Source organism: Cyanistes caeruleus, chromosome 2 (assembly GCF_971803275.1).
Source record: "Cyanistes caeruleus chromosome 2, bCyaCae1.hap1.1, whole genome shotgun sequence".
NCBI classification, from domain to species: domain Eukaryota; kingdom Metazoa; phylum Chordata; class Aves; order Passeriformes; family Paridae; genus Cyanistes; species Cyanistes caeruleus.
The window spans coordinates 94,829,006-94,855,067 of record NC_141702.1 but is presented as its reverse complement, the minus strand read 5'-3'; the positions used below and the strand labels follow the sequence as shown (position 1 = coordinate 94,855,067).

General features: G+C 37.4%; 2 protein-coding genes across 7 annotated transcripts in view; both read left to right on the top strand.

Moving 5' to 3' along the window:
• Window positions 1–16,203, top strand: part of PLEKHH2 (pleckstrin homology, MyTH4 and FERM domain containing H2) — a 55,920-nt gene extending 39,717 nt beyond the window's left edge. For all 5 annotated transcript variants that reach the window (XM_086878442.1, XM_086878441.1, XM_086878440.1 and 2 more), the window contains 10 exons: window positions 1,322–1,419; window positions 1,837–2,014; window positions 3,642–3,797; window positions 5,176–5,273; window positions 5,648–5,789; window positions 6,516–6,661; window positions 8,266–8,395; window positions 9,298–9,384; window positions 11,041–11,178; window positions 12,435–16,203. In XM_086878442.1, the coding sequence (XP_086734568.1) occupies window positions 1,322–1,419; window positions 1,837–2,014; window positions 3,642–3,797; window positions 5,176–5,273; window positions 5,648–5,789; window positions 6,516–6,661; window positions 8,266–8,395; window positions 9,298–9,384; window positions 11,041–11,178; window positions 12,435–12,617 (1,356 nt within the window). In that variant the 3' untranslated portion in view covers window positions 12,618–16,203. The remainder of the gene's footprint in view (window positions 1–1,321; window positions 1,420–1,836; window positions 2,015–3,641; window positions 3,798–5,175; window positions 5,274–5,647; window positions 5,790–6,515; window positions 6,662–8,265; window positions 8,396–9,297; window positions 9,385–11,040; window positions 11,179–12,434) is intronic.
• Window positions 16,204–18,425: 2,222 nt separating this feature from the next.
• Window positions 18,426–26,062, top strand: part of DYNC2LI1 (dynein cytoplasmic 2 light intermediate chain 1) — a 19,880-nt gene continuing 12,243 nt past the window's right edge. The window contains exons 1-7 of one of the 2 annotated variants that reach the window (XM_023922754.2): window positions 18,426–18,524; window positions 19,328–19,451; window positions 19,833–19,867; window positions 20,253–20,322; window positions 20,401–20,489; window positions 22,505–22,691; window positions 25,085–25,153. In XM_023922754.2, coding sequence (XP_023778522.2) covers window positions 18,511–18,524; window positions 19,328–19,451; window positions 19,833–19,867; window positions 20,253–20,322; window positions 20,401–20,489; window positions 22,505–22,691; window positions 25,085–25,153 — 588 coding nt within the window. In that variant the 5' untranslated portion in view covers window positions 18,426–18,510. Of the gene's footprint in view, window positions 19,206–19,327; window positions 19,452–19,832; window positions 19,868–20,252; window positions 20,323–20,400; window positions 20,490–22,504; window positions 22,692–25,084; window positions 25,154–26,062 lie in introns of both variants that reach the window. The other variant, XM_023922755.2, reaches the window with a different exon arrangement.

The following is a 26,062-nucleotide window of genomic DNA, read 5'->3' as shown; positions in this document are numbered from 1 at the left end:
CAGGAAGTTACCATATCAAGGCTCCTGAAACAGACATTTTCTCTTGCCACAGAAAGTAGAACATGACCAGGAGCCATACCTATTGCCTAGAAACAGCCTGTATCTGCGAGAAGGCTGATGTGTGGACAGGCAGTGGAACAGGTTGCCCAAAGAAGCCATGGGTGCCCCATCCCTGGAAGTGTTCAAGGTCAGGTTGAACTGAGCTTGGAGCAACCTGGTCTAGTGGAAGGCGTCCCTGTCCATGCAGGGGGTTAGAGCTAGATAATCTTTAAGGTTCCTTCCATTCTGTGATTCGATGTGTGCATTGCTAAAACATTCACAAAGCTTTTATAACAGGCATGGTAAATTAATGTCAATTAGCACACACTGAAGCTACCTGTGGCTGATGGAAGTTAAACTTACTATAATCCTTCTTTGGTACTCTTCTTACCACTGGTAAGGCCTTCCCTCTGATGTAGATAAATAAATTGTTGTTGCCCTAACCCCTGGAATGACTTTTAAGAGTTAATACATGCAGTAAAATGTTTTCAGCCTTACACCAAGTTTTTTAAGTCCTAAATTCCTGCTTTAGTTTCCCCACTTGCTTCTACACCAGTGTATACCTTCAACAGAGCCAGTGCTATCCTCCATCAAAGTATTGATATTCGATGAAAGGGAATATCTGTGCCAGTGCTGTCAAATTTCTAGTTAATACCAGGAAAGTCAGATAAATCAAGACAGAGAAACACTGTTTTTTAAATCTGGGTGTGAAGCATTGATTGTGAGAAAAGTAGTTTCAAGTTAGTAAGTGTATATCAGGGTAATTGAGTGCACTCTGTATTAAGTGAAACCGATGGATACATACTGAGCAGCAACAATATACCAAAATATTGAATAATTGTTTTTTTCAATAGGTACTCTCAATTTGGTGGGAGAAAAAATGTCTTATGTGTTGCTGCATAACATGTGTAACAGGAGAGCTGAATTAAAATTGTACAGGCTTCTCCACATTTCATAGTGCTTAGCCTTGCACCCTTAGTGTTTCTTTCCTTTTGTATTAACTGTTTTTTATACAAACTCAGCTGCTTTCCCATTTCCAGCCCCAAAAGAAACTTGGTGTAAACATGTAAATAGAGAGTATTGGGCCTTTCAGTGAGGTTTACTTATTTACTCAGCTTTTTCTTTGCTTATTTACTCAGCTTTTTCTCTGTGTTCTGTTTTTTTCATTCCTGTTCCAGCAGTTTCAGCTTGACACAGTAAGCTGAACTGCTGGCCAGCAGCCACAGCAGGACATTTTATGTTGTAAGATGTTTAAAACAGTGAATGTATTCCTTTTGTTCAGGGCTTGCAGCTCTTGGCCCTCTGCGTTGGACTCTTTCTGCCCCAGCACCCATTCCTTTGGCTTCTTAAACTTCACTTAAAGAAGAATGCAGATTCCAGGTGTGCCTGAATACTAATACCCAGCTAGTCAACTGGTCTTTCTGAAGTACCTTGTTTTCAATCTTTCCTGTAATATATCAGATCTTTTGATGTATATTTTAAAATGAATTTGAGTAGAATTGCTACAAAAATCCAGTACATGTTACTTCTGTGCATCACTTGGGAAAGTTATGTTTTTAAAAAAAAAATATTTTGAAGAGCATACTCTGACTGTGTGTTGCAAAACGGTGAAAACCAAAACACTGCTGGTCTCAGCGGACTAATTCTCTAATTCCACATACAAAAAAATATGTTGGAAATCTCAGAGAGTGAAATCTGAGTGCTCCTCCCATCAGACTTCTCCAGAAATATTCACTCACAGTTCACTATCCTTTCAGTCAGTCCCCAGGAATTGCCTTATTTCTTTTTTTGCCACAGGACTGAATTTGGGAAATACGCTATATATTGCCAGCGCTGTGTAGAACGTACCCAGCAGAATGGAGACCGAGAAGCCAGACCTTCCAGAATGGAAATCCTTTCCACTCTCCTGAGAAATCCCTACCATCACTCCCTGCCCTTCAGTATTCCAGTTCATTTCATGAATGGCATATATCAGGTAATGTTATGCAGGCCACGAAATCTGAGCTCTCCCGACCCCCTGCTGTCAGCATATACATGAAGCAGTACATCAAAAAGAGAACAGTAAGGTAAACATAGCTCAGGTTTCATCCTGTGCCAGTGCCAGCAATGGCAGACACAAAGTACTCGTGATCTTATTTGATCAAGTAAAAGTAACGGTTTGGGGAAAAACCTTAAAGAAAAAAGTAAGACCCTGTAAGAGTGAGAACTGCCAAAACTGTTTCTTATTTAACCTGACCACGAGATGAATGAATTAGACTGAAGGAAAAGGAAAGGCATTAAATTCCACTTCCTTTCATCAGACATTTTGGAAATTAAATATCTCAGTGAAGGCCTGGAAGCACAGCTGTAACTCCCATTATCAGTAGTGAAGGATAACCATATTTGTTACAGAACAAACATGGCTCTGTTCTTAACTCTTTGGGGACGTCATTAGTCAAAGCCTGGAGAAAACAGTCCATGGGCTTCCAAGCATGCTGCTTCACATCCTGGTTTGTGTTTCCAGCTGTGAGAGGTGGCTGAGAAGAGTTTTAATAATTCACAGTATTCCTAGATAGAAAGCGACTTTTTATATAAGATCAAGGCTATATCAAATAATTTTTTCTTTTCAGGTTACAGAAGAACTCTGTGTATTTTCACCTCTAAGTTTCTTAATTGCTTACTGCTTGTCTTGTAAAACAGGAAAAAAACAATATCCTTTAAGTAGTCCTAAAGGGTTTCAAAATTGAAGTGTGGAGAAGAAAAGGAGGAACTGCTCAATAGTTATGTTCTGCCCAAAATGGTATAGTTCCAGGAGCTAAGAAAATTGTAATAAATTACTTCAATGGGATCAGCAAATAATAATTTTAGTGGTATTAAAAATTCTTGTATTAATCTCTGAACATTCATCAGATTTTTAATTTAATGCCAGCCACTGAGAAGTTCAAACAAAAGTTCATGATCCATTTTCAAGATATTTTTTACCAAAAACATTTTCAACATATCAAATACAGGAAAACACCCTCAACACAGATTTAAGTGAATGTCAGCCACTGGTGTCTGTAAAGAAGCCATTTGCCATCTCTTGCTCAAATGCTTCAATACCAGTCACAGCAGACAGAAGTTCATATTTGGGGAAGAAAAATTAAAAGGTTCTGTATATTACTGACCTGTGTAATAGTGACAAAGCAACATTCATGAAATATTTTGAATCCACCAGTGTAGATCTGCCACCTGATATCTCTCCAAAGCTGCACATGATGAAAAATGATTAATTAATCTCATTTGCTTCTCCACAATATTGGAAGGTGCAGGAAATTATCATCTTCATTTTTCAAGTGGTACTTGTCACAAAAAACTCAGATACCAGACTATTTGTCATATAAATTCTGTCATAGAATTCCAAGTGTAGCAAGTGTAAGGAAACCAGTTCCACTAAACTGACTTCCCATGAGGAAATCTTTTCTAGGCCCTTTATGGCAATTTTTAATTTCCAGTGACAATGATGGATGGAATAGGTTTTATAGTCCCACTGTTATTCTAGAGATTTATATTTCAAAATATTAGATTTAAGAGGGGAACAGGAATGAGTTTGATAGCAAAATACATTTTGGCTGCTTTTTTAGGTTGTTGGGTTTGATGCTTCTACCACAGTAGAGGAATTTCTGAACACTCTGAACCAAGATACAGGGATGAGGAAACCAGCTCAGTCAGGATTTGCACTGTTTTCTGATGATCCCTCTGGCAAGGATATAGAGCACTGTCTTCAAGGAAACATCAAGGTAAACAAAAGCCTTTAAGAAGCTGTGCATATAAAAAACCAAAGTATCTTCATTTGACAGAGCTTGCTTCAGACAATGTAAAGGAAAACATTTTTCAGGCTGAAAACTGTCTTTTTTTCTTAATGTGAAAAGAAAGATTTTTTTATTTAAAAAATCACTTTTTCAGTTGCTGAAATTCATTCAGTGAACTATAGTTAAAAACTTTCTCCAAGAGACCCATATTATTCAAAGAAGTAACAACTGTGTTAAAAAACAAAAAGTAAGCTGTTACAGTTCTTTAAAACTAAAGAGCAATTAGAGTCAAACATGGACTTAGAGATTTCAGTCAACATTTCTGATATAGCTCCAGAAGATGACAATGGGAGGTCCAAGAAGTCATTGATACTGGGGTGGAGATCCTGGGAAATTAAAATAAGAAATGGTTTCTTCTTTAATACAGAATAGTTTTAGGCCTCAGTTTAAGAAATTTACAATTTTTGGCTTGCCATTGTCCTGAATTCTAAATTTTAGCTCCCTCTATTAATTAAATTCTTAGCAGTAAAGAGTGACAATACTCAATATAATCTGTGCTTTAGTAAAATATTAGATACTTTCCAAGTCTTTTAGCAACTAATGAATCATTAATTTTTTGTACTTCTACCAAGTAGCTTTCTGCACCCTTTGGCCAATGTTCACAGCTGCACTTTTGAGTCACAAGGTGTGGTACAACCTGGATAAACAAGCAGTGTCACCATGATTAGAAAAATGACCATATGGAAAGCAAAACTTATAAAAGAAGTACTTATTTTCTAGGTAATTGTAACTTTAGAAACTACTCATATTACTGCTTCCAGGAAGGACCTTTTATGAAGGAATGGTGACATGAAGCCCAGCTGGGCTCCTAAGATCTCTGTTCCACATCCTCCCCATCTTTCCACCTACCCAGCTTTTCTTTCTGAACCACTTTTAGTGCATTTTATAGCAAACTTCATGCCAACTTTGTAGCAGTTACTAGAGAGGACCTGAAAAACTTAGGCATGCAGCAGAAGGAGAAGGCAGAGAGCAAAGGCATTTGATTAATTATATAACAACTCACTTTGTATTATTATTTGTTCATTGGCAGCTGCTAAATCAAGTACATAGCCTTTCCATGTTATGGCTTGTTTCCAAAGGTACTGCATGTGTTGCAGGATAATCAAAAACCAAAAATGTTAATTATTAAACACTTTGACTTAGAGATGCAAGTAAAGTTAGACTTCAGTGAGTTTAAAAATTCAAGCTTTGTATGTTTCTAATAGGCTATAGGTAGAGGACATTAAAATAAGTTGACAGTTTCTATTCAGAGGTGTTTTGAAACAGGAAGACATGCCAAATCAGTTTTGTATTGCTTTCCTTCTAGATCTGTGACATTATTTCAAAATGGGAGCAAGCCTCCAAAGAACAACACCCTGGGAAATGTGAAGGCACAAGGACTGTCCGCCTTACTTACAAAAACAGGTTTGTTTAGCAAGTATAATATCTCTGCTTTGTACCAAGATTTAGTTTTCAGTTTCTGCAGTTTCTTCATCTGAGAAACACTGGCTGACTTGAAGCTTGCAACAAAAATAATAAATGTGTGTAACTGAAGAATTTTTTTTTAAACATAGTTACCTTTTTTTAGTTCTTAAGAGGTGAGCAGGGCTGTAAAAAAAGCCCCACTGAAGTCAAAAGACTGACATTAAATATTTACCCACCGGTTCAAGTACAAGTGTTGCTTTGCTAATGTGTTCTGATGCTGAAATAAACTTGTCACATTCAGAGATACTGCTAATCCTCAGGGCTAATGCATTTCTATATCTTCTTTATTTAATAACTTTCTGTCTTTTCTGTAGGCTTTATTTTTCAGTTCAAGTTCATGGGGAGACAGACAGAGAGAAGCTGCTGCTAGTGTATCAAACAAATGATCAAATAGTCAATGGACTTTTCCCTGTAAACAAAGAATTAGCGATGGAATTGACAGCCCTTTTAGCTCAGGTAATCTTTATGCATGAATAACTCAGCAGGTTTTCAGGAGAAAATCTTAAACAAACTGATCCATGATTGCTTGACACTCAGTTGACCTCCACTTCTTACATATGAGTCTGCAGAAAACAGACTGGGCTGGAGTCTTTGTCTAAGGCAATTCTGGACTGGAGTGGAAATGCTTTACTGCATTTGCTGCTGCTGGCACCAGTATGGCTAAAATGTGCTTTTCCTCTTACACAGACAGGCCCTCTGGCATTAAATATCATGTAATCATATACCTTTTCTTCATTCACTGTTCCTTCCATGATTTCTGCAAATTCATTCTCCACAGTAACAGCTCTTCGGTGAAAGTCTAGGACCTCTTTACTAGACATGATGTTTTATTTTTAAAATTTTAAAAGCTCAAATGAAGCGTTTTGAGAAAGTTATTTTTGATGTTATTACTCAATAAATGTAAACTGATTTGTGTCAGCTGGAGATTTAGCAATCCAAGAGCAGAAGTAATATTATTAATGTCTGCAATTTTTGCTTGGTATTTAACTTTTTTCCACGGTAGGTAGAAAATAAGAAAAAGAAAATCACTAGTGTGACTTTTTTAACAGTGAAAAGTATACATTATTTGACAATTTTGTTTTCCTTTGTACTTGGTAAAACAGATCAGAAGATAGTTCATAATATCCAGCTAGAAATTTACTCTGGAGTAACAAAAAACTTTCTTCATGGACTCCCCCTTAGGTAGAGATTGGAGATTTTGAACGGCCTTTCTCAACTCCAGCAGGACAAGTCACTTCCCAGTCTAAGTCCAGTCAAACACTAAAGCAAGTTTTGGAGAGATTCTACCCTAAGAGATACAAGCAAGGTTGTTCAGAGGAACAGTTAAGGTGAGATGGGTTTTTTGATTCATACTTTCTAAAGGTCTAGGAGTGAAACATGGAAGTTATAAATTGTCACTGGGAATAATGTACTGCTGGGCTATATTTGCTTAAACCTGTGTTTGAAACTCATTTTCTCACTTATCTAAAGAACCCATTTCCTCTGCATATTTCTAACCTAAACAAAGGACCATTATTAATAACACATTCCAGCAAAAGCTGTAGCATACAGCACTGCACAGTGTTACAAAACCCAGCGATTTTGAAATTCTTATTTTTCTTATTCAGCAAATCTAACTAGGTCTGTCTGTGTACAGACTTTTAAAGCATGACTGAAGTGAAGGACAAGAGGACGTGATCTGTTTGTTATTCTAGTGTGCAATCTCTGGCAGCCAGTCAAATCAGCAATGTGTAACTTAGTGAACTTACTAGTAAGGTATCACTTTATTTAAAATTAATAACCTGCAGGGCATTTAAATCAACATCTACTGACATGAAAATGAGTGGAACAGTGTAATAAATTATCCAAAGTCAGTGATAGAGTGGTTTTGAAATCCAGTAAACATCATAGAAATGTTCTTCAGTACAGAAAATTTTCAGGTTGAGAAAATTTAAAGCTATTATTATATGCACATAATAACATTATTACATTCTCAGAAGACAATGGGGCATTCAAACTTAGGCAATGAGCTTCAAAGAACAAATTCTAAAAGGTCTCAGATTAGATTAGATTAACTCATGGAGGGAAAGTGAAAGACGTATTGAACTGTTGAAGTAGTCCTACACTACAAGATCTCAAGATTACAAGATTACAAGATTTCAAGCAGAGCTGGAAATCTGTGGTATGGGAAGAATCACTCTGTGCCTGCCCTGTTGCCTCTATTTTTTGCTAAGGGTGCAGTTTGACTTATTAAACAGTAAGACCAAAGCTGCAAGTGATGGATCTTCCTTTACTACACATTAGCCCTCCCTTTTCTTGGGCTACATCTAATAACCTTATGACTGCAGGTCAGTGTCCAAGAAAGGTATTCTGGGCTGGGGTTTTTTTGGGTTTTTTGAGAATCAGGTTTTCCATAGCATTGAACCAACTTGCCAAGGAGCCACGAATTCACAAAAGGAGCCAGAAAAAAAGCCCCAGGGTGAACACACTGTACATCAGGAGCAGCATTTTGGGTAGCAGTGCTCAGACACTAAAAGGAAGAAGTGCTAAGCCACGTCTTTCACACCTCCTGCCAGCCACGGGTAAAGATATGTGCTAAGCTGGATGGATTTTTGGAATGACAGCTGACATAGCTGTTGAGTACTGATAAAGGTACATTGATTCTCTGTAGAGACACGTTAAAAGCTGTCCCAGACTTTCTGCCTTTATGCTGCAACTGCTACATCAATATATAATCATAATGTTTCAGAAATTAGAAGATACTTAATAATTTTCATGTGCAGTAAAATATTAAATGACATTTTGTATTTATTTAATTCTGTATCAGCGATAGTCCTTGTATTAACTGAAATTACCATTTTAAGAAATGGATTCTTTTGTTGCTTATTAAACTTGCTGTGGGCAAGCATTGGAATGCCCTTCAATAAGTAAATTCCATCCTTCATTTCAACAGACAGCTCTGCCAGCGACTGTCGACAAGATGGATGGCTCTCCGTGGGCACAGTGCCGCAGACTGCGTGCGCATTTATCTCACCGTGGCCAGGAAATGGCCTTTCTTTGGGGCTAAATTGTTCGCGGCAAAAGTGAGACATTTTAATGAGCTTGATTGGGGAGGTAGAGAAGGGGCTTAAATATAAAGATAATTTGCAAATATTGGTACATTTTTATTGAAAATAACTGTGTGTACATGAGCTGATTGCATCTCCTGTCAAATCACTTTTTAAGTTATACACTGGTGAAATATAATAGCCATAGTACTAAGTGTATCATAATAGTAAACTTTACACTTACTGCTTGTTTTTCATTATTAATCTGTATTTCCATTTCCTTATATCTTAGTTTGATATAGCCTTTTAGGTTTAGACTCTTTTTACCTGATAACTAATAGAACATTGAAAAGGTATCGTTAACTGGCTCTGGAAGCTGAACCTTGCAGAAGCACTAAAGGTTAAGAGTATTCAGAGCATTCCTTTCTATGCTGGCCTCTCTTAATTTTTCTTAACCACTGGTATCTTAATTCCCTTGATTCAAATAACACCTCTGTTAAAGAGAACTGTCACCTCATGCCTTCAGTTTTAATAGGTAAACCCAGTGTGTGTGTCTGTGTGTGTGTGTGTGTATGTGTATGCATATATACATATATATATAAAAAATTGCTTGTCAACACTCAGTTCTTTGTATATTTATATATATGACCTAGTGGAAAACCTGTAAGACAGCTGACTATTTTATTAATGAGACTATATATTTTATTGGACTAAGTACCAGGGTAGGTTTCAAGTGTATTAGTTTGAGTTCATAGTTCTGCCACTGGCCACCTACATGGCTTTGGGCAGGTATTTCAATTCCTTTACTGAAATCTACACTGTGAGGGAACTGAAGTGAGAACTGTGGATGGAGAGAGGTCTATAATAGCTGAGAATTAATAATTATTCACATATTGCCTCATTTTGAATTAGTAATTAAAGAACATTTCTCTTTGTAGCCTCTAGCAACACCCTCAGTTGAGAAGTCCTTCATATGGTTTGCTGTCCATGAAGATGGCATAAGCATCCTGGATTACAGCTCCATGGTTAGTGAAATTGCTATTTTAAATTCGGTCAAGATAGATTTCATTAATAATTATATGGAGAGATTCACCACCATACTATCTAAAAGATGTCACTAGCTTTCCATGCTAAGTTACCTTGTCCTTCTCTTAAAGAAAAACTTCATTCCTTTTAAAATGCTTTAATGTTGTCATCATTACAGTAGCACTAATAATAGAAGTAATGAATTCTTTGCACAGAATTTATTTTTGTTTATCAGATACAGGTTTTTTTATAATTTAATGAAATGTTAATGTTTTAATCATTCAGATGTCAGGAAATCCATAGTTATTGTAATGTTATCACAATAACATTAATTTCATTTTCCTGGAGACTTAATTTTCCAGTATTATTCATAATACATAGACTCTGCAAAGAGCAGTTACTTTAAAAGATTGTTATTTTCATTGTATTATTTTTGTTTAATAGTAGGTAATATAACCCAGCGTTATTTAATTATGTCATTTTAGGCTCAGATTTTTCTTTGATTTGCTACACAAGTTTTCACAGAGAACGACTTGTAATCAGTGTAAAAAGCAATGCCTGAGAAGATCCCTGCCTTCATTTATATCCTGCAAAGAAAAAGAATGGCATGCTGCTATTAGCAATTGCTAATATTGAATATCAGAAAATTAAAATCTCAGCTTTATAATTGTGCTGATATGAGCCTTTTCATTACATTTCTTTGCAGTTAAAGAAATAATAAAACAAAGAGCATGAGGAGAGCAACAGCAGCTCTCAGGAACAAGCAAAATGTGGTTGCATTAGACTGCAGAGAGCTCTACAAACACTGCTCCTGGAGCTGTGGCATTTCTGTAGGGGATTGCCAGGTTAAGTACTGGCAGGCCTTACTTGACATTCAAGGAATGCTGAGCATCCAGGGAACATTGGGATTTTCTGTAGGAAGGATCAGGGATATCAGAAATGATGTTCCAAGGGGTAGAGATAATACTATTTCAAAACTGGGGCAAAAATAGTTTTACTAGAGAAGGACACTAAGTTATTGTACAAACATTGTCTGATGATGAAGTTTAAATGTAAACATCTGCAGCAATAAATTAAATGCTGATCTTAACTTAGAGGCCACTATTATGTTGTTGAACACTGAATAGTAAGAATCAAGGGATGAAAAGCTGAGGAGCCTTGAAGAGCATTTAAGTTTCATCAGAGTTGTGAAAAAAACAGAGAAGAGAATTTAATTTGTCTGTTTGCAAAACACACAATAGAATACTGGAGTTAAATTCCTTCAGATATCTCATACTCTGCCATTTAATTTATTTAGACACTGCTTCAATTTCAAATGGAATCAGTAAGATTAACTTTTCTCAAAGTCAGTCAAGATTTGGGTAAATGGAATTACACACTTGAGTTGAAATCTTCTTATATTTTATCTAATTAATTTGGAATAGAAAGAGAGGTCAAACTTAGAAGAGTTGTCTACAGTGAAAATTCCTCATCTTGAAGGTCTAAATGGAGTTATCCCAAAATTCACAGTAAATTTCAGGATTCACAAGAGGCTACCTCCACTGAAAAATATATGTATAATTACGTTTTTAAAAGAGGAATTTGTCATAATCTGTTTTTCTGAATTGTCCTGCTTAACTGCTTTGTGTTTTGTTCCGGGGGTTTCCTGTTTTCAGCGATTGACAGTTACATACACATATAAGAGTCTGATGACTTTTGGAGGCTATCAAGATGATTTTATGCTGGTTGTTAACAATGCTCAGACAAAGGACAAATCAACTGAAAAACACCTTTTTGCCATGACAAAACCAAAGGTTGGTATACTTTCTGAAACAGTTTTCCACCATCTGCTTTTGTGCTCTGTCTAGTGGGTAATCCCTAACAGATGTGAAAGATGAAACACCTTTTTTAATCCTACCCTGCTCAGATTACTGACTCTTGCCAGATGATTTCAGAGAGCAAATAATTAGTAATGTTGGGGCTAACTGTGACAGTACTGATGTGTTCCTATTCTTTTCGTGTCCCTGTCTATAACATTCCGTATTTTTCATAGAAGGACAAAAAAGGCTGATAAGGACAGAAATTACATGCAGTACCTAAGACTTAGTCTGTTTGCCTAATCAGCACCAGAGATGATTTTTCAAAAAGTACATTTGGTATCTACAGTGAAATTGTAGAATGCAACATCTGAAAGACCAGTCACTTCTTAAAAATCCTAGAATATTTTTCCTTTTGGTAAAAAAAAAAAAAAAAAAAAAAAAGTCCTGCTTTTTAAATCTAGATATCTAGATTCTCTCCACTGATAAGACTGACTGTATTAAAAAACAAAAACAACCAAAGGTTTTGCTGTTAGTTTGAACAAATTTGTGAAATAATACAAAATTCCATATAAATTTGGTTCAAAACATGATTCTTCATACAAATAAGCATAGTAAAATACATGTGTTGAAGTTTCCCTCGGATTGTGCCCTTACAGAATCACAGAATGGTTTGGGTTGGAAAGGACCCTAAAATCACCTAGCTCTGTCCTGGGCAGGGACACCTACCATTAGACCAGGTTCCTCTGAGGCCCATCCAGGCTGGCCTTGAACACTTCCAGGGATGGCACATCCACAGCTTCTCTGGGCAACTTGTTCAGTGTCTCAGCAAGGTTTGTATGGGTCAGAAAGAGAAAATATGATAAAAACCTCCCTGAAGTCTTTATTCCCTTCACCTACCCTGCATCTTGAGTTCTCTGAGAAATAGATACTTTCTGGCAAAACTTCTCAGAGCATCATCTTTTGGACTTCAACATCTCTCTCAAAATCAAAGAAGTAATCTCTGAATCATTTAAGACTGTGAAAGACAAAGTATCTTTGATACATCCTGATGGGAATAATATTACATTATTTGCAAGGAGCAATAAAAAAAGCTTTATTAGTTATATCCTCTCTCCCCATCATTAATTTGTTAAAGTACAAGTACTTATCCAGTTGATGGTGATTGTCACTTGCTAAAAAGTTAGCTATTTTTTCAGCAGTCAAAACACATCACTGTATTTTTCAAAGAGTTTTGTATGTTCCTGTTATAGATTCTTGAGATCACTCTACTGATTGCCAGCTACATTAACAACTTTCATCAGCTGAAAGGAGCTGCTCATCACCTCTCTGCTCCAGCATTACTGGCACCTCAAACTGGACAGAAACTCAAGGAAATGGGGAGCCAGCCACTTTTTGCAATCAACAGACCAACTAAATGTCCCACTTTGTTATGAAAGGATTATGTATCATGATAATGCATCCTTGTTAGAGGGTTTCTACGTGGACTGAAAACCTTCTGTTGTGCAAGATGTAGAGCATAAGCAGCTCTGTAAACAAAAGGAAGGTGGACAGGTTTGCATTCATTCAATTGCATATAACAGGAGTAGCCCTTTAATTAAAGCTGTGGCCTGAATTGGAAAGATGATGCATCAGTTTAAGGGTTATGATTTACTGGGGGTTGCCTGTGCCTACAGCTCAGAAAAAATGTATCTGTTTATAGTGATGGAAAAAAGTGTCATTGGAAACAATGGTACAGATCTTACAGTTTTATAGATATATATACTCAGGGACCAAACTGTCTTCAATTCTTCATCTCTATTTTTCAAAATTAAATCAGTTGTATAACTTTCATTTTAAAAAGGCATTTTTGTATTAGAAAAAAAATACAAAATATTTTCCACTTCCAGTAACCATCCTTATTTGCTATATAAGTATCATGGGACTAAAAGAAATAAATCGTGTATAATTGTTTCTCCTTTGAAAAAAAACCCAAATACATAAGCACATCATGTAACTATTACAAATTTAAAGAGTATTCTCATGATACACTCTAGCCTTTGTTATACAGCTGTTTTACTTGGCAAATCTTCAGCCTTAGTCACGTAAATTTCTAAATAAACTTATGCTCCAGCCTTTTGAAAAAAATCTTAATTGGATAGGCACTATATTTAGTACAGTTTTGTTAAACAAGACTCTGTACCTAATTTCTCCTTTAATCCAGAATAATAATATAATACAGATGGCAAGAATGACTCACAATTCAAAACACAAGAACACCACAGAAAACCATTGATTAAAATGTTGTCAGTAAACTTGGAGACCTAAAATCCATGTACAATATGTATAATGTGTATACATTGAGTCAGAATAATGTTTACTTCTTGTTTTTAATTTGTATCTATACATTTCATATTCTAATACTAATTAAATGTTCTTGCACACTGAAGATATGATGCTGCATCTGCACTATTGGACCTAGGAGCACTTTCCAGTTGCCTTTTTCAGGTGTAAACCTCAGTGCTACATAGGTCAAATGCATAGAAATTACATCCATTGCTTTTCTTGTCCTCTCTTTTTTGTTCCAATGCAAATAAACCACTTCTGCAGGCTCTGAAATGGATCAGCACCATACTCTTAATAGATAATTTAAGTACAACCATGAAGGTACTCAAACATAAATCACTGTTCATGGACATTTTACAGCTTCCACTTCAACTCATGTTAATGATCATGGATCATTAATCCCTTACAGCCAGTCCTTATTGGTTTTTGTTTGACTATTACTTAAAACAGAAGCAATTTCACAATGAAAAATCTCAGTCTTATGTTCTTTAAACATTTCAAATGCTCATACTGAGAGAAAAGATATGTTCAGCTTTTTTTCCTCTATTAAAAGTAGGGAGTATCCTCCTAAAGAATTAAAATAGATTGGAAGGGAAATACAGACCAGGCAGAGAATATGGTCTTAAAAAGGGGTAAGGCAGACAGGCAAGCTGGCTTTCTTTAGAAAGCTCTCAAAGTCCTGCCACAGCTACTAAGGTCCACAGGACTCAAGCACCACTTGATAAATGGTACCATAGGCCATAGGCTTCCTCTTGAAAATTACAACCAAACAACACATGTACTATATCCAGATGCTTTCACTTTTGCAAGGTGGAAAGAGCTTCCTGGTAACTCCCACCCTTTGGTGGTGGGTGAGGCACTAGACCCTTCTTTTTCCATGGGGCAGAGACAGCAGCAGGAGGTTTTACCACCTCCTAGGCAGCCGGTCCCCTGTCATCATCCAGGGAAGCATCTTGGGAGCTACAAGAGACCTACGGCATTACTTCTTGTGTTGCACTCCATGGGAAATGATACAGACTCCATGGTGAAATCCATTTATGAATGAAAACCCCTTTGCAATCAGCAGAATAATAACTTTCTTAATTAATTAATAACTTAATTAACAGGTTTGAGGGGTGTTTACAAATGCACACGTTACTGCATCAGTTAGGTCACAGTATAAAGCTTCTCAAATGTAATTAAAAACTTCAATTTACAAACACAAAAGTCTTCTTGTAATCATGAAATTTTGACAACCTGGAATACTCCAACTAGTAGTCTTTCCTAATTGCCCAGTCTCAAATGAATGTTGCAGATCACCTTCCGTTATCAGAAGGCAAAAAAAGTGGAGTATTTTGCTAGTGAGCTTGTTCTTTTTGAAATCTTCATTGAATTTGAGACTACATGATAAACAATACAAACAGCTGATGTGCACATTTGGAGATTTCATTAACAACATTACAGACAGTTGTTTTATAAAGCCCTGTACAGTCTATGAAGCAGAGTATGACCTTCCTGCCTACCTGCCTTTGGGTAGGAGACTCTAGAGAGCGCTTTGCTTTTTTTTGTTAAGCTCTGCTGCTGCAGTATGTGCCTACATCATTGTCATCAGAAGCAATTCATGCATTAGTTCCCTTCTTTTGGCATGACTTTCCAGACTTACTAACTGCTCATTATAGGTCACCATTAATCCCATGTAGTCACATGACTAGAAATGCTGTGTTATTTTATTAAATAAATGCACTCACAGTTACCATGACAACACTGGGTTAAACAATGGAGCTGCTTCCAGTTTGATTAGCAAGAGTGAGGATTCTGTAGTGACAGTAACCTCAGCAGACAATTCCCTTCAAGGTAACAGGGTCAACAAGTGGAGTCTCTTTCACATGCAAGCACACTTCCAAATACAACTCTACATATCTCGAGGCCTTGCTCCACGATAATCAAGTTCCAGAGCTACTTAAAGAATACCACACAGTGCAAGACAGGAAGGCTGAAAATTTCACAGTCCAAGCAGATAATCTGTTCTGCCTTTCCCATCAGGCCAAGCCTCATGAGTGCTCCGCATCTCGTTCTTAACCTTAAGTCATCCATCAAAGAAATTCATACTGTGCTACCTAATCCATGACTAAAGCCCAGGTAGGAACCTGACCTTTCTCACCTCAGCAGTAGTGATACTGTGGGAGCCGTCAAATGAGCAGCAGCTTCTGGGACTTTCGCTGGAAAACTTCCCATGCTCAAAGCTTGCAGAACTCAGGTTGTAAGAATACTATCAGGATGGTATTAATATGTTAATACATGCAAGTAGACTTCACCTTCTGCTATGAACTTTTGAATAGCTTTCATGCTTGCTATGAGTTAGTGGTCAGAATCAACAATCCATGTAAATGATCAATGAATCTGAGCTTGACAATGACTGAAAAATCACTAGTAAATGTCTGTACAAACAATCACATTGTTTTGAAAAGACTATTTGGAATGCAATGTAAATTAATATATTACCTGAACTTCACTCTGCCGTGTCAATTTTTGAGCAGCAGTATTAGCAAGAGAACAGCTGATTTCTAGAACAAGCAAGATCCATTTACTCCTGTAGCACACCAGGCAAAGGATAAAACTTTAAGGTTTTAATACGATCCATAAAATGAATGGGTTTTGTTATTTTATATTTAAATTTTGTTTAAATTTGAAATAAAAGCATATATTTCCCTATGAAAAGAAGGCTGGTAGGTATTTGGTGTTGGAATTCCTTGTCAGACTACCAGTTTTCACAGGTTTTAATGGCTTCTGAAGGAAGAAAATCATTCTTGCATAAAGGAATGCACCACGTATTAAAACCTTTAGGTAGTTTTAATAGTCCATACAGCTTAGTGCAATCTGTTAGTTTGAGTTAAAATTAACTAAGATGATAAGTAACTCAGTAATAATGAATTAGGGGAAAAAAAGTTTTGCATGTGTGTGTTGGTTTTTTTACACTTTATTAGGGCAAAAGAAACAGAGAAAGTTGAAACATAAAATACTGGAAACTCCAATTTAAATTCCAGATTGGGTTTCAGTACATTTACTAACTGCACACCCTTTCACTGTGCTCACATGTGTACTGCAGCATCTTCCAGATTTGCCACCTCTGACAGTGAGTAAATGACTGTAAAATACTTTGCTTTTTATACTCCTGCTGTTGCAGCAATAAATGCAGAGGTCATAGTGCCAGAAGCAATTCCTACCATAGTTTCGCTCTGTTTGGCAGAGCAAGAGCAGCTTTATCCAGGGGATTTTACTACCTCTAGGTGCTGGTTACAGATCAGCCCTGGCTTCAATAGATTGACCAAGACACCAGAAATGTTCTGTTGAACTGAAATTGATTAAAGAAGTGAACTTAGACAGACATCAGCATGATCTGCAGTGTACAACACTACATAATTAAGTTTCTTTCTGGATTTTAATTAGCAAGACCATGGTTTCTATAGAAGGTTAGCAAATTCCTGATAATATGCATGTAAAAACCTGGAAATAATTAAAAAAAGACAAAAATAGCCATATAAAGGCTTCTGGAACTAAAACTGGGTGATTATGCAAGCTAAATTTAGAAAAAAAAATCTTAAAGAATGAACATTACTTAGGGTCAGAGGAAGGATACATCAGCCTTCTTTCGGTAAGGAAGAAGGAACAGTTAAAATGAAATCTAAGTTAATCATTATGGATGAGGCTGCTTTCCTGGATTTGATCAAACAGGTAACTGAATAATTTTAGTCAGGTTTTTCTGTCTCCACTCTCTCAAGATAGAAAGCAGCTCCTCAGCTAGAGAAGAGAGCTGTAATTGTTGTCCTGGATTTTGGGTCACTTCTCTGATGTAGGACAGTTTAGACTTGTTGGGTTCACCTACATCCTATGCCCCTTTCATACTCAGGGTCATTCTGCTGTTTTACTGCACCCTTTAAATCCTACTTTCTAATCCAAGCCTAGAATTTTTGGACTAGATTTTTGATAATCTTATTTGAAGTAATCCAGCCCCTCTATGTTACAGTGTCGTATTTTGTATGCCCCTTGACTTAAGTACGAAATCACAGAATTACAGAATGGGTCAGGTTGGAAAGGGCCACAGTGGACCAACCTTTCTGCTAAAGCAGGGTCATCCCAGAGTACATGGCACAGGATTGTGTCCAGATGGTTCCTGAATACCTCCGGTGAGTGAGACTCCACAGCCTCTCTGCACAGTCTGTCCCAGTGCTTGGTCACCTGCACAGTGAAGTTGTTGTTCCTCATGTTCAGGCAGAACTTCCTGTGCATCGGTTTCTGCCCATCGCCTCTTGCCCTGTTTCCTGGCACCAGTGAGCAGAGCCCAGCTCCATCCTCTGACACCTCCCTTCAGGCACTGACAGACATTGGCGAGGCTCCCTCGCAGTCGCGTCTCCTCCAGGCTGCACAGGCACAGCCCCCTCAGCCTTTCCTCCTTAGAGAAATGCTCCAGTCCCTCGCCCACCTTCATTGCCCCCTGCTGGACAGTAATTACACAATAGTTTTTGTAAAATAACTACACTCATTGTGTGTTACACAGCAATTCCCAAGAAGCGGGAATTACTCAGGCCTCCTTTCACTCCCTCCGCTGTAAACAAAGCTCACTGAGGGACCACGAGCTTATCAGGAGCCAGTGCTTAAGGCCGAGGTCAAATAAGACTCCTGGTGGTGTCGTTTACTTATCCCTGGCTTCCTCCACAGCTGGAGTATTTTTCGTCCCCCCACAAGAGGGATTACAGTCGAGATCCCCCGAGAGCCCTCACACTCGCACCGGCACCGAGGCGTGGCAACCCCGAAAACAGAAGCAGCCGCGGGTCCTTCGAAAAGGGGACCGGGCGGTCCCTCGGTGGAACCGCCACACGGCTCCTCCCTCTGTGGGCGGCAGCGGGCCGGGCTGAGCCGAGCGCGGGGCCGGGGCCGCCCGTCCCTCCCCCCGCGGAACTACAGCTCCCGGCGTGCCCCGCGCCGTTCCCATGGCCACGGGCAGCCGGGCCCGCGCCCCGCGCAGCGATGCCCAAGGCCAGGTACCGGGAGCCGTGCCCGGGCTGGAGACAGGGGATCGCTCTCACTGCCCTGGGGGAATGGGCCGGCGGCCGGGGAGGACGTCTTGGAGTGGGAAGGAGGGAGGGAAGGAAGTAGGGCTTAAAACGGGTCGTTCCGGCCTCTACCCCTAAAGCGAGCGGGGCCGAGGGTCCTTGTCCGGTTACTTCTGTAAGGGACCCCATGTGAACTGGGTGTGCAGCTCTCGCTGCCCGAGCTTCCCGGCACACCGAGCGCAGTTCCGGAGCTCTCCCGAGCTCTCCGAGCCGTGCTCGCTGCCGGCGGCCGGGAGCTGCCGGCTCCGGAGGCTGCAGCCTTCCGCAGGCTCCTGCGGAAAGCCTGACACGCCACACAACCATTTAAAGGTGTCTTAGTACCGCAATGGGCTGCCCATATGGGGAAGAGGTGGAGTGAACGTCCCTGGAGGTGTTTTAAGAAAAGCTTGGACGTGGCACTCGGTCTGGTGGTGTTCGGTCGCAGGTTGGACTAGATGATCTCAGGAGTCTTTTCAAACTTAATTGATTGTGTGATTCTGTGATTAAATGTACTCCGAGCAAAGCTTCCTGCTGCACGGCTGGTACGTGCTCGGTATGTGCCACAATTGGCTGTTGGGGTTATTGAGGATTGTCACTTGAGCTGGTTTGAAGGACTTCGACAGAGAGCAGGTGATGTGAAATAATAGTAATCTACACCACAATAACCTTCATTTAAATGTTTTCAGGAATTACGGCCTACGGTCTGTGTTTTCTCTAATTATTCTCTTCTTACTGTGTTTTCTTCCAACTAGCGATACTTTATGGGATCTTGCTATAGCTGAAGTGGAGAAGAGAGAAAATCCTGATAATGATGATGATGTCAAGCCAGGGGAAGTTTGGGAAAAATCAATATTATTTATGGGAAACAAAAACGGGGTAATCTAAATGTCATAAGTTCTACACTTTTCAAACATAATTTGTGTCTCGTATTTTCAGATTAGTTTTCAGGTTCACTTAATTTTTAAGACATAATATCTCATGGTCTCATATTACAGAGGTCTAATGGATCGCTAATACCTGTTTTAAGTACAGTTCCTATTGCTATATTTGTCATGTCTATTAGTTTATACTTAAAATAATGGTACTGTAACTTGATTCTGACTGAAAATTGGACTTAAGTTTCCACTATAAGGCTGCAAATAGTTACATGCATTTGCAGTTTTCTGGTACTTTATTATTGGAATGTTAAACGAATTTGATTTAGTGATACAACTTTATGCTTTAAAGACAGACTTCCTCTTTGTTTTTAATTTCCAGGGAAAGACCACTATCATACTGCGATGTCTTGAGAGGTATGTGTTAAATATTTTGAAGCAGTTTTCAGCTATAGATAAAAAAACAGTCATATTGTGTGATAATTCATAATACATGTATGCAGATGTGTTCTGTGACTGGTTGATCACTTAGGAATGAACTCATTTCCCTTCATTATAACCTTTCAGGTGACCCTTTCAGTCCTTCTCCAGTGTTAGCTGAAATGAGTCATTCCTTTGGGCTGGTGCTGCTGCTTCTCCTGTCTTCAGTAGCTGACACCTCCTGTCTAAAAGTGTCTTCTCTGTACTGCTCTCTCTGAGCCAAATTCTGAACTGACTAATAAATACAATCTAGTAACTGTAGAATTAACTTCCTTTCTTTCTAGTAGAGGATCTTAACAAAATTCAGTTACTTTTCCTTTAGGGAAGAGTCTCCAAAGCCAACATTAGCCTTGGAATATACTTTTGGAAGACGGGCAAGGAGACACAATACAGTGAGTATAAAGTACAATTTACCTTATCTTTATATATATACACACACTTTAAAATAACGTAAAGAAACTCTTTTGCAGCCTAAAGATGTAGCTCATTTTTGGGAACTAGGTGGTGGAACCTCATTAGTGGAACTCATTCGAATACCAATCACTAGCCACAACATAAGGTAAGTGTAAATATTACAATTCCAGAGTTAATTTGAGCTTTCCTTCAAACATTAGTAATCTCTAGACCTCTTTTTTTTGTGGAAACCTCTTTCAAAGTCTAAGATAGAACATTTACAGGGTTTTGCCAAGAATCACTGTAATACCATGATGCTTTGCTTTAGTCTTCCTTTTCATGCTTCTCTCCTAAATAAACAAGTTCTAAGTAATCTGAACAAAAGGTAGAGGAAGTAGGTTGGCCTTAAGTAGATGGAACAAAAATACAGAAAGAGAGAACACATAATATCTTTATGCTCAGTGAAGAGCAGAAAACCAGACTTGGGACATACGAAAAATAAAATCTTGCTTCCTACTTCTGGTGCACACATAGATGCTCTTTCTGTAACAGATATTTTATGGTGAAAAACAAGGTCAAAAATTGTGACAAAATTTCCTTTTAATGAAAAGTAATTTCCTGGCAGAGAGATTATTTGAAAACAAAAGGAAACCAAAATTTTGATCAAATTAAGAGAATGTATCCATTCTTAAATATCCATTAAAGTAATGGATAGTATATGGAGAAGAGATGCATGAAAAGTTTCATGAAGAAATGACAAAGGTGGTAGGGGGTACTTTTCATGGTTATTTTGGTTAGGGAAGATGGGAGTTGAAAGGGGAGAAGAGGATCAAAAGAGAAGTTTTGTATTATGATGTATTGCTGTATTTCATTGGTATTGAGCTTTAACTTCTGTAGGGAAGAAAAAGGAGAGATATTGTGTTTATTGGGTACATTTGCTCCTGTTTTGACTACTGAGATAATGCCATTATTTGCTGAGAGACTAAGACAGAGGGAATAAAAACACTTGTGGTATGTGAAGCTCTTTGTCTCTAAAACAGCTTAGAAGAAATTAAGTATAATTTTTCAGCCCCAGACTAAATTAAATGAATTGAGCTCTATCTCCATCAGGATGTTCTTCCTTTTTTACTGATAAGGGATTTTTTGATGTGGAGAATCTTAAGATTATTTGCTGGGATAGCAATGTTCTATGAGAATAATTCACTTCAGTTCACAAGGCAATATTTTAACATGCCAATAAAAATTCTACCATTTCAGCAAATATAAGTGTATTTTGTTGGTTTTCTCATCATTGTAGTCAGCCAATTTGGTTATTTAAAAGTTCCATAAACTATATTCAGTTTCATCAAGAGACTTTTCACCAGATTTTTCTTCCCCCACAGCATTTTAAAATTAAATTGAACACTAAGTTTGCTTTGTAGCTGTTCTAATACCACTCAGATCTGAAATCCCCTTTTTCAAGTCAGGCTAGAATGGGATAGAATGATGGCATTCATTCAGATTACTGCATTTGCAATGATCTTTACACATGCAGTTAAATACAGCTGGTGTTTTCGGAGGCAGTGTTTTAGAAAGAGAGGACTTCAGATGTGAAACATTTCTCATCAACAATCCACCTTTAAAAGTCTGGTAGTAGCTAAGGATGTCATGAGTACTCTTTTATCTTTTAGAAGACTTTTCTCATTTTTTTCAAGGTTCCAACAAATTGTCACAGTCCATGACACAGAATATTGTCCTTAACCAGGTTTTCTTCCTTTCATACTAGAAAAGAATAATGAAAGTAGGGAGCTTTCCCAGGTATACGGGGAATAGCCATTGGCTAACATTGTTTGGTCTGGGGTTGTAGACTTATTAGATGGCAGGGATGCACAACACCAGAAATCCTCAGTCATACAGGAAGGAGATAAAGGGGGTGAGGATATTTCCATATTTTACTGTTTGAAGACAGTCCCCAAAAACAGTGCTTGATTGAAAGTTGCCAAAATAATAGTTCTGAACAAGAGACAAGGGAAAGGTTTCTCGAGAGTGCAGAATATTCCTAAAGGCCATCTTGCTTTGCTGTCACATTTAATTCTGTCTAGGCAGTTAGACCTTCACATTTGCACTACAGGTGTGGTTTTGTATGAAAATGCTGACTGTCTCATGTGCTATATATGTGACCATATAATGCCTGTTTAATAGGTCATTTGCTGTAGTTCTGGTATTGGATCTCTCCAAACCTAATGAACTCTGGACTACTATGGAGAGCCTTCTGCAGGTCACTAGGAGCCACGTGAACAAAATTTTAACCAAACTAGAAAAGACAAACCCTGAAGTAGCTGCTGAAATTAAACAGAGAATGTGGAACAATCTGCAGAGGGATCACCCTGTAAGTTACTTCTAATATTTTCTCCAGATGTCACAGGCCTTTATACAGTTAAAGATAATGCTTTTGAAAATCATAAACAACTCTTTTAGATTTTTATGCATGACTGAAAATCCATTTGATGTAGATGAACCTGTTCACTGGAAAATTATAGCAATTTAATAAAAATTCAATAAGAGCAGAAACAAGGAAAGAAGGTTTCTTATATCTTTTTGTTAGATATCTAATGTGATTGTTATGGCATGTTACACCAATCAAAAGAAATAGTTTTAGAGTAGCAGTTTGCTTTTTTTCCCCCTCATCTTTTTAAAATGAAGATGAAAACTAGAATGTACAAAAGTCATCTAGCAAGAGACTAGCTGAAGGTACAAATTTAAGCAAAGAATATAGTTATAACAGCCATCAACATGACTATATACTTTGCATTTATTTAAATGTCTATCACAAACTCAATGCCTTTTGATAATCTGACAACTAATTAAATTATAAAGTTTCAGAAATGTTAACATCAGTCCTTTAAACATAATTGCTAACTAAATCTCTGGAAAAGCTAAACTAGATTATGCACAATAGAAATGAAAAGTCATTGTGCATTAAACCTCTGCAAATGTTGTGTGTATATAATGCATAAATAAGTATTCAACAATTCAAAGACCTGGCATGTAAATCTAGTTACTGTAACTTCTATAAAATGCTTCAATACACCAAGTTCTTACAGAGCTCAGAAATTTAAAAGTAACTCAAAATATATGAGAAAGCAACATATGCAGCACTCCATAGATTTAGCATATGGGGTTTGATATTGGGATTATTTTGGTTTTTACTTTTAGAGAAGGCAATTCATAAAAAAGATAACACCTACATGCACACCTGGCAATAAATTATGACCACAGTGTCTAGTTTCATATAAGTGTTTACATATCAGAAAATTGCAAGCTTATTGCAATAAAGAAAAATAATAATGCTATTAATTGTTCTGAAAACTTGGTATTCTTGCTCTGTAGGAAACACAGTTATACCTTCTGAACTAAAATTTCTGCTAGCTTCCATTGTCAGACATCAATAATGCAAATAAAATATTATATTTCTGCTTGGTTCTCTTCTTACGTTCATCATTGTTCAAAGAAAAATTGTATAAATTTATTAAAAGAAAATGCTATCTTTTATAGTCAAATCACAGTTTATGGAGATCTTTCTGTGCCTTTTAATGGCTAAACATATTTTTATCATAAACAGGAATCAATGAAATACTTAAATTTCACCAGCCTGGCTAAAGAATTATTTGATAAAAATATCAGTTGCAGACCTTGTTTAAAAAGGCTGGATGCATCTAAAGTCAAAAATAAATTCCACAGTCAAAACATGAATAGGGTTCAATATGCTAGTTTCAAGGTTTCTGATGTTATCCTAAATTTTCCTCTTAGTTATGAAATGAAAACTATTTTCTTAGTTTTATATTCTGTATACTAGTTTTTAAGTTGTGATAGTTTTGTTCAAAGGTTTTGCTTTGACAGTGTATGAGTGCAGCCATTATTTCTCCTCTCCAAGTAGATGATTTTCAGTATGTGCAGCTTCTGTCAACGTTCTGTCATTTAACCTGTCTGTGAAATCCCTGGGGTTAGAGGGAGCAGTTGGACCAACCTCTGCTACAACACATCTTTCTTGCACTACTGCAGCCAAAGCAGCTTGAATAAACAATTGCTTGAACACGAGGGGATTATTTCATTTCATATGGACTACAGCAAACCTTTCCAGATCACTTGAAAAGTCTTGTAATTCACTTATTAAAATTTTTATCCCACATTAGCTATTTAGCACTTAAGTCTGCACTGTCAGACCTGTTTTCCACCATTGATACTGATTCACATTTTCAAAACTGTTGGATGATGTTTCCTCTTTGTGCTGATATCAAAAATTTAAAATTCACATTAAATATTAAGTGTTTGGAAAACATGATGTGGGGAGGACAAATGTGTGACAGAAACAAATAATTATTTTTCTTGAGATTTTGTCTGTATTATTCTAGATTTTATCCAAGGAAGGTGAATGTGTCAAAAATTCAGTTCTACTAATCCAGCCTGGGAGGTGTTCTGTGAATACCTGAGGTTTTTCCCTCTCTTCCTTTCCCATCTAATAATGCAATATAGAGTGTAAAAGCCCTTTTACACCAGTAAGTCTTCTGACTGCTCAGAGGGATTATTTCCTCACCATTTAGGAAGAAAATGGGAAAATGGTAGAATATTATATGGATAATGCAATAAAGTTGATTCCTCTACTGTAAGGTTTGGAAAACCTTGTCTTCTGTGAATTAATTTTAACCCTTTTCAGTTGCTTTAACAGTTGCAATGTTCTACAGTTTGTTTACAGAACTTAACTGTCCTATATCTTTTTAACAGGACTATGCATTAGTTGACCCTTTTCCAATACCCTTGGTGATAATTGGAAGCAAATATGATATTTTTCATGTAAGTAATACTTAAGTACATTTGGAATAATTGAATTATTCCCAGTAAATATTCTATATATTAAAATTTCACTAATATAATAGTAATCTTTTGAACTTAAGTGTGGATCTACCACAAAAAAAAATAAATCCTTCCATCCAACAGCATTAAGGAAGGCCTACTGTCATTCCTTCACAAAACACCCCCAAACTGATGATTTTTTTGAGATGTACTTAGAAATTGTTGAGACACTGCAGACCAAAAAGGGAAGCAAGAAAACACCATGTGGATGATTTCCTTTTATAATGAGAGAAATCCACATGTTCCCTGTGACAGCAGCTGTAAGTTTATGGCAGTGAAAGAGCGTTGTATCTCAAGTCAGCTGATCAGATTTTTTTGGTAGTTGTGGCAGCTTCAGTCTGTAAAAAGAAGTAAACTTCTTTTAAAGTACTTCCTAAGTCTCCATAGACAAGTGAGTAATTACACCTTTTATGGAGGGGAGGAAAGAAATGTCATAGTATCGAACATATGTTTGATTTTTAGCAGTCTTACTGGCAGCCTGTGCTTCTCTGGATGGCTACACAGTGCACTTGATACCTGGCTGACTCTCTGAGTTACTGAATTCTTTATTAATAAAGGGACTTGCCTTCTCTCATACCAAAACTTTATGCTGAGCCATGACCTCCTTAAATGACTGTCATGTAATAAGGACAAAATGCCAACATGATTTCTTTGGGGGTCTATGGTTGCCTTCTGCAGGTGTCACTGAGACCAAGTTTTCATCCATTTTATCCAGGGAAAGCCATCTGTGTGATCTTAGAATTTAAAAAGACATTGATGAAAAGGTATTTTGATGCACCTTTCAAATCTTGCAGGTATTACAATATAGACAGTGTATACCCAAAGATTTACTTAAATATTTTCACAAAA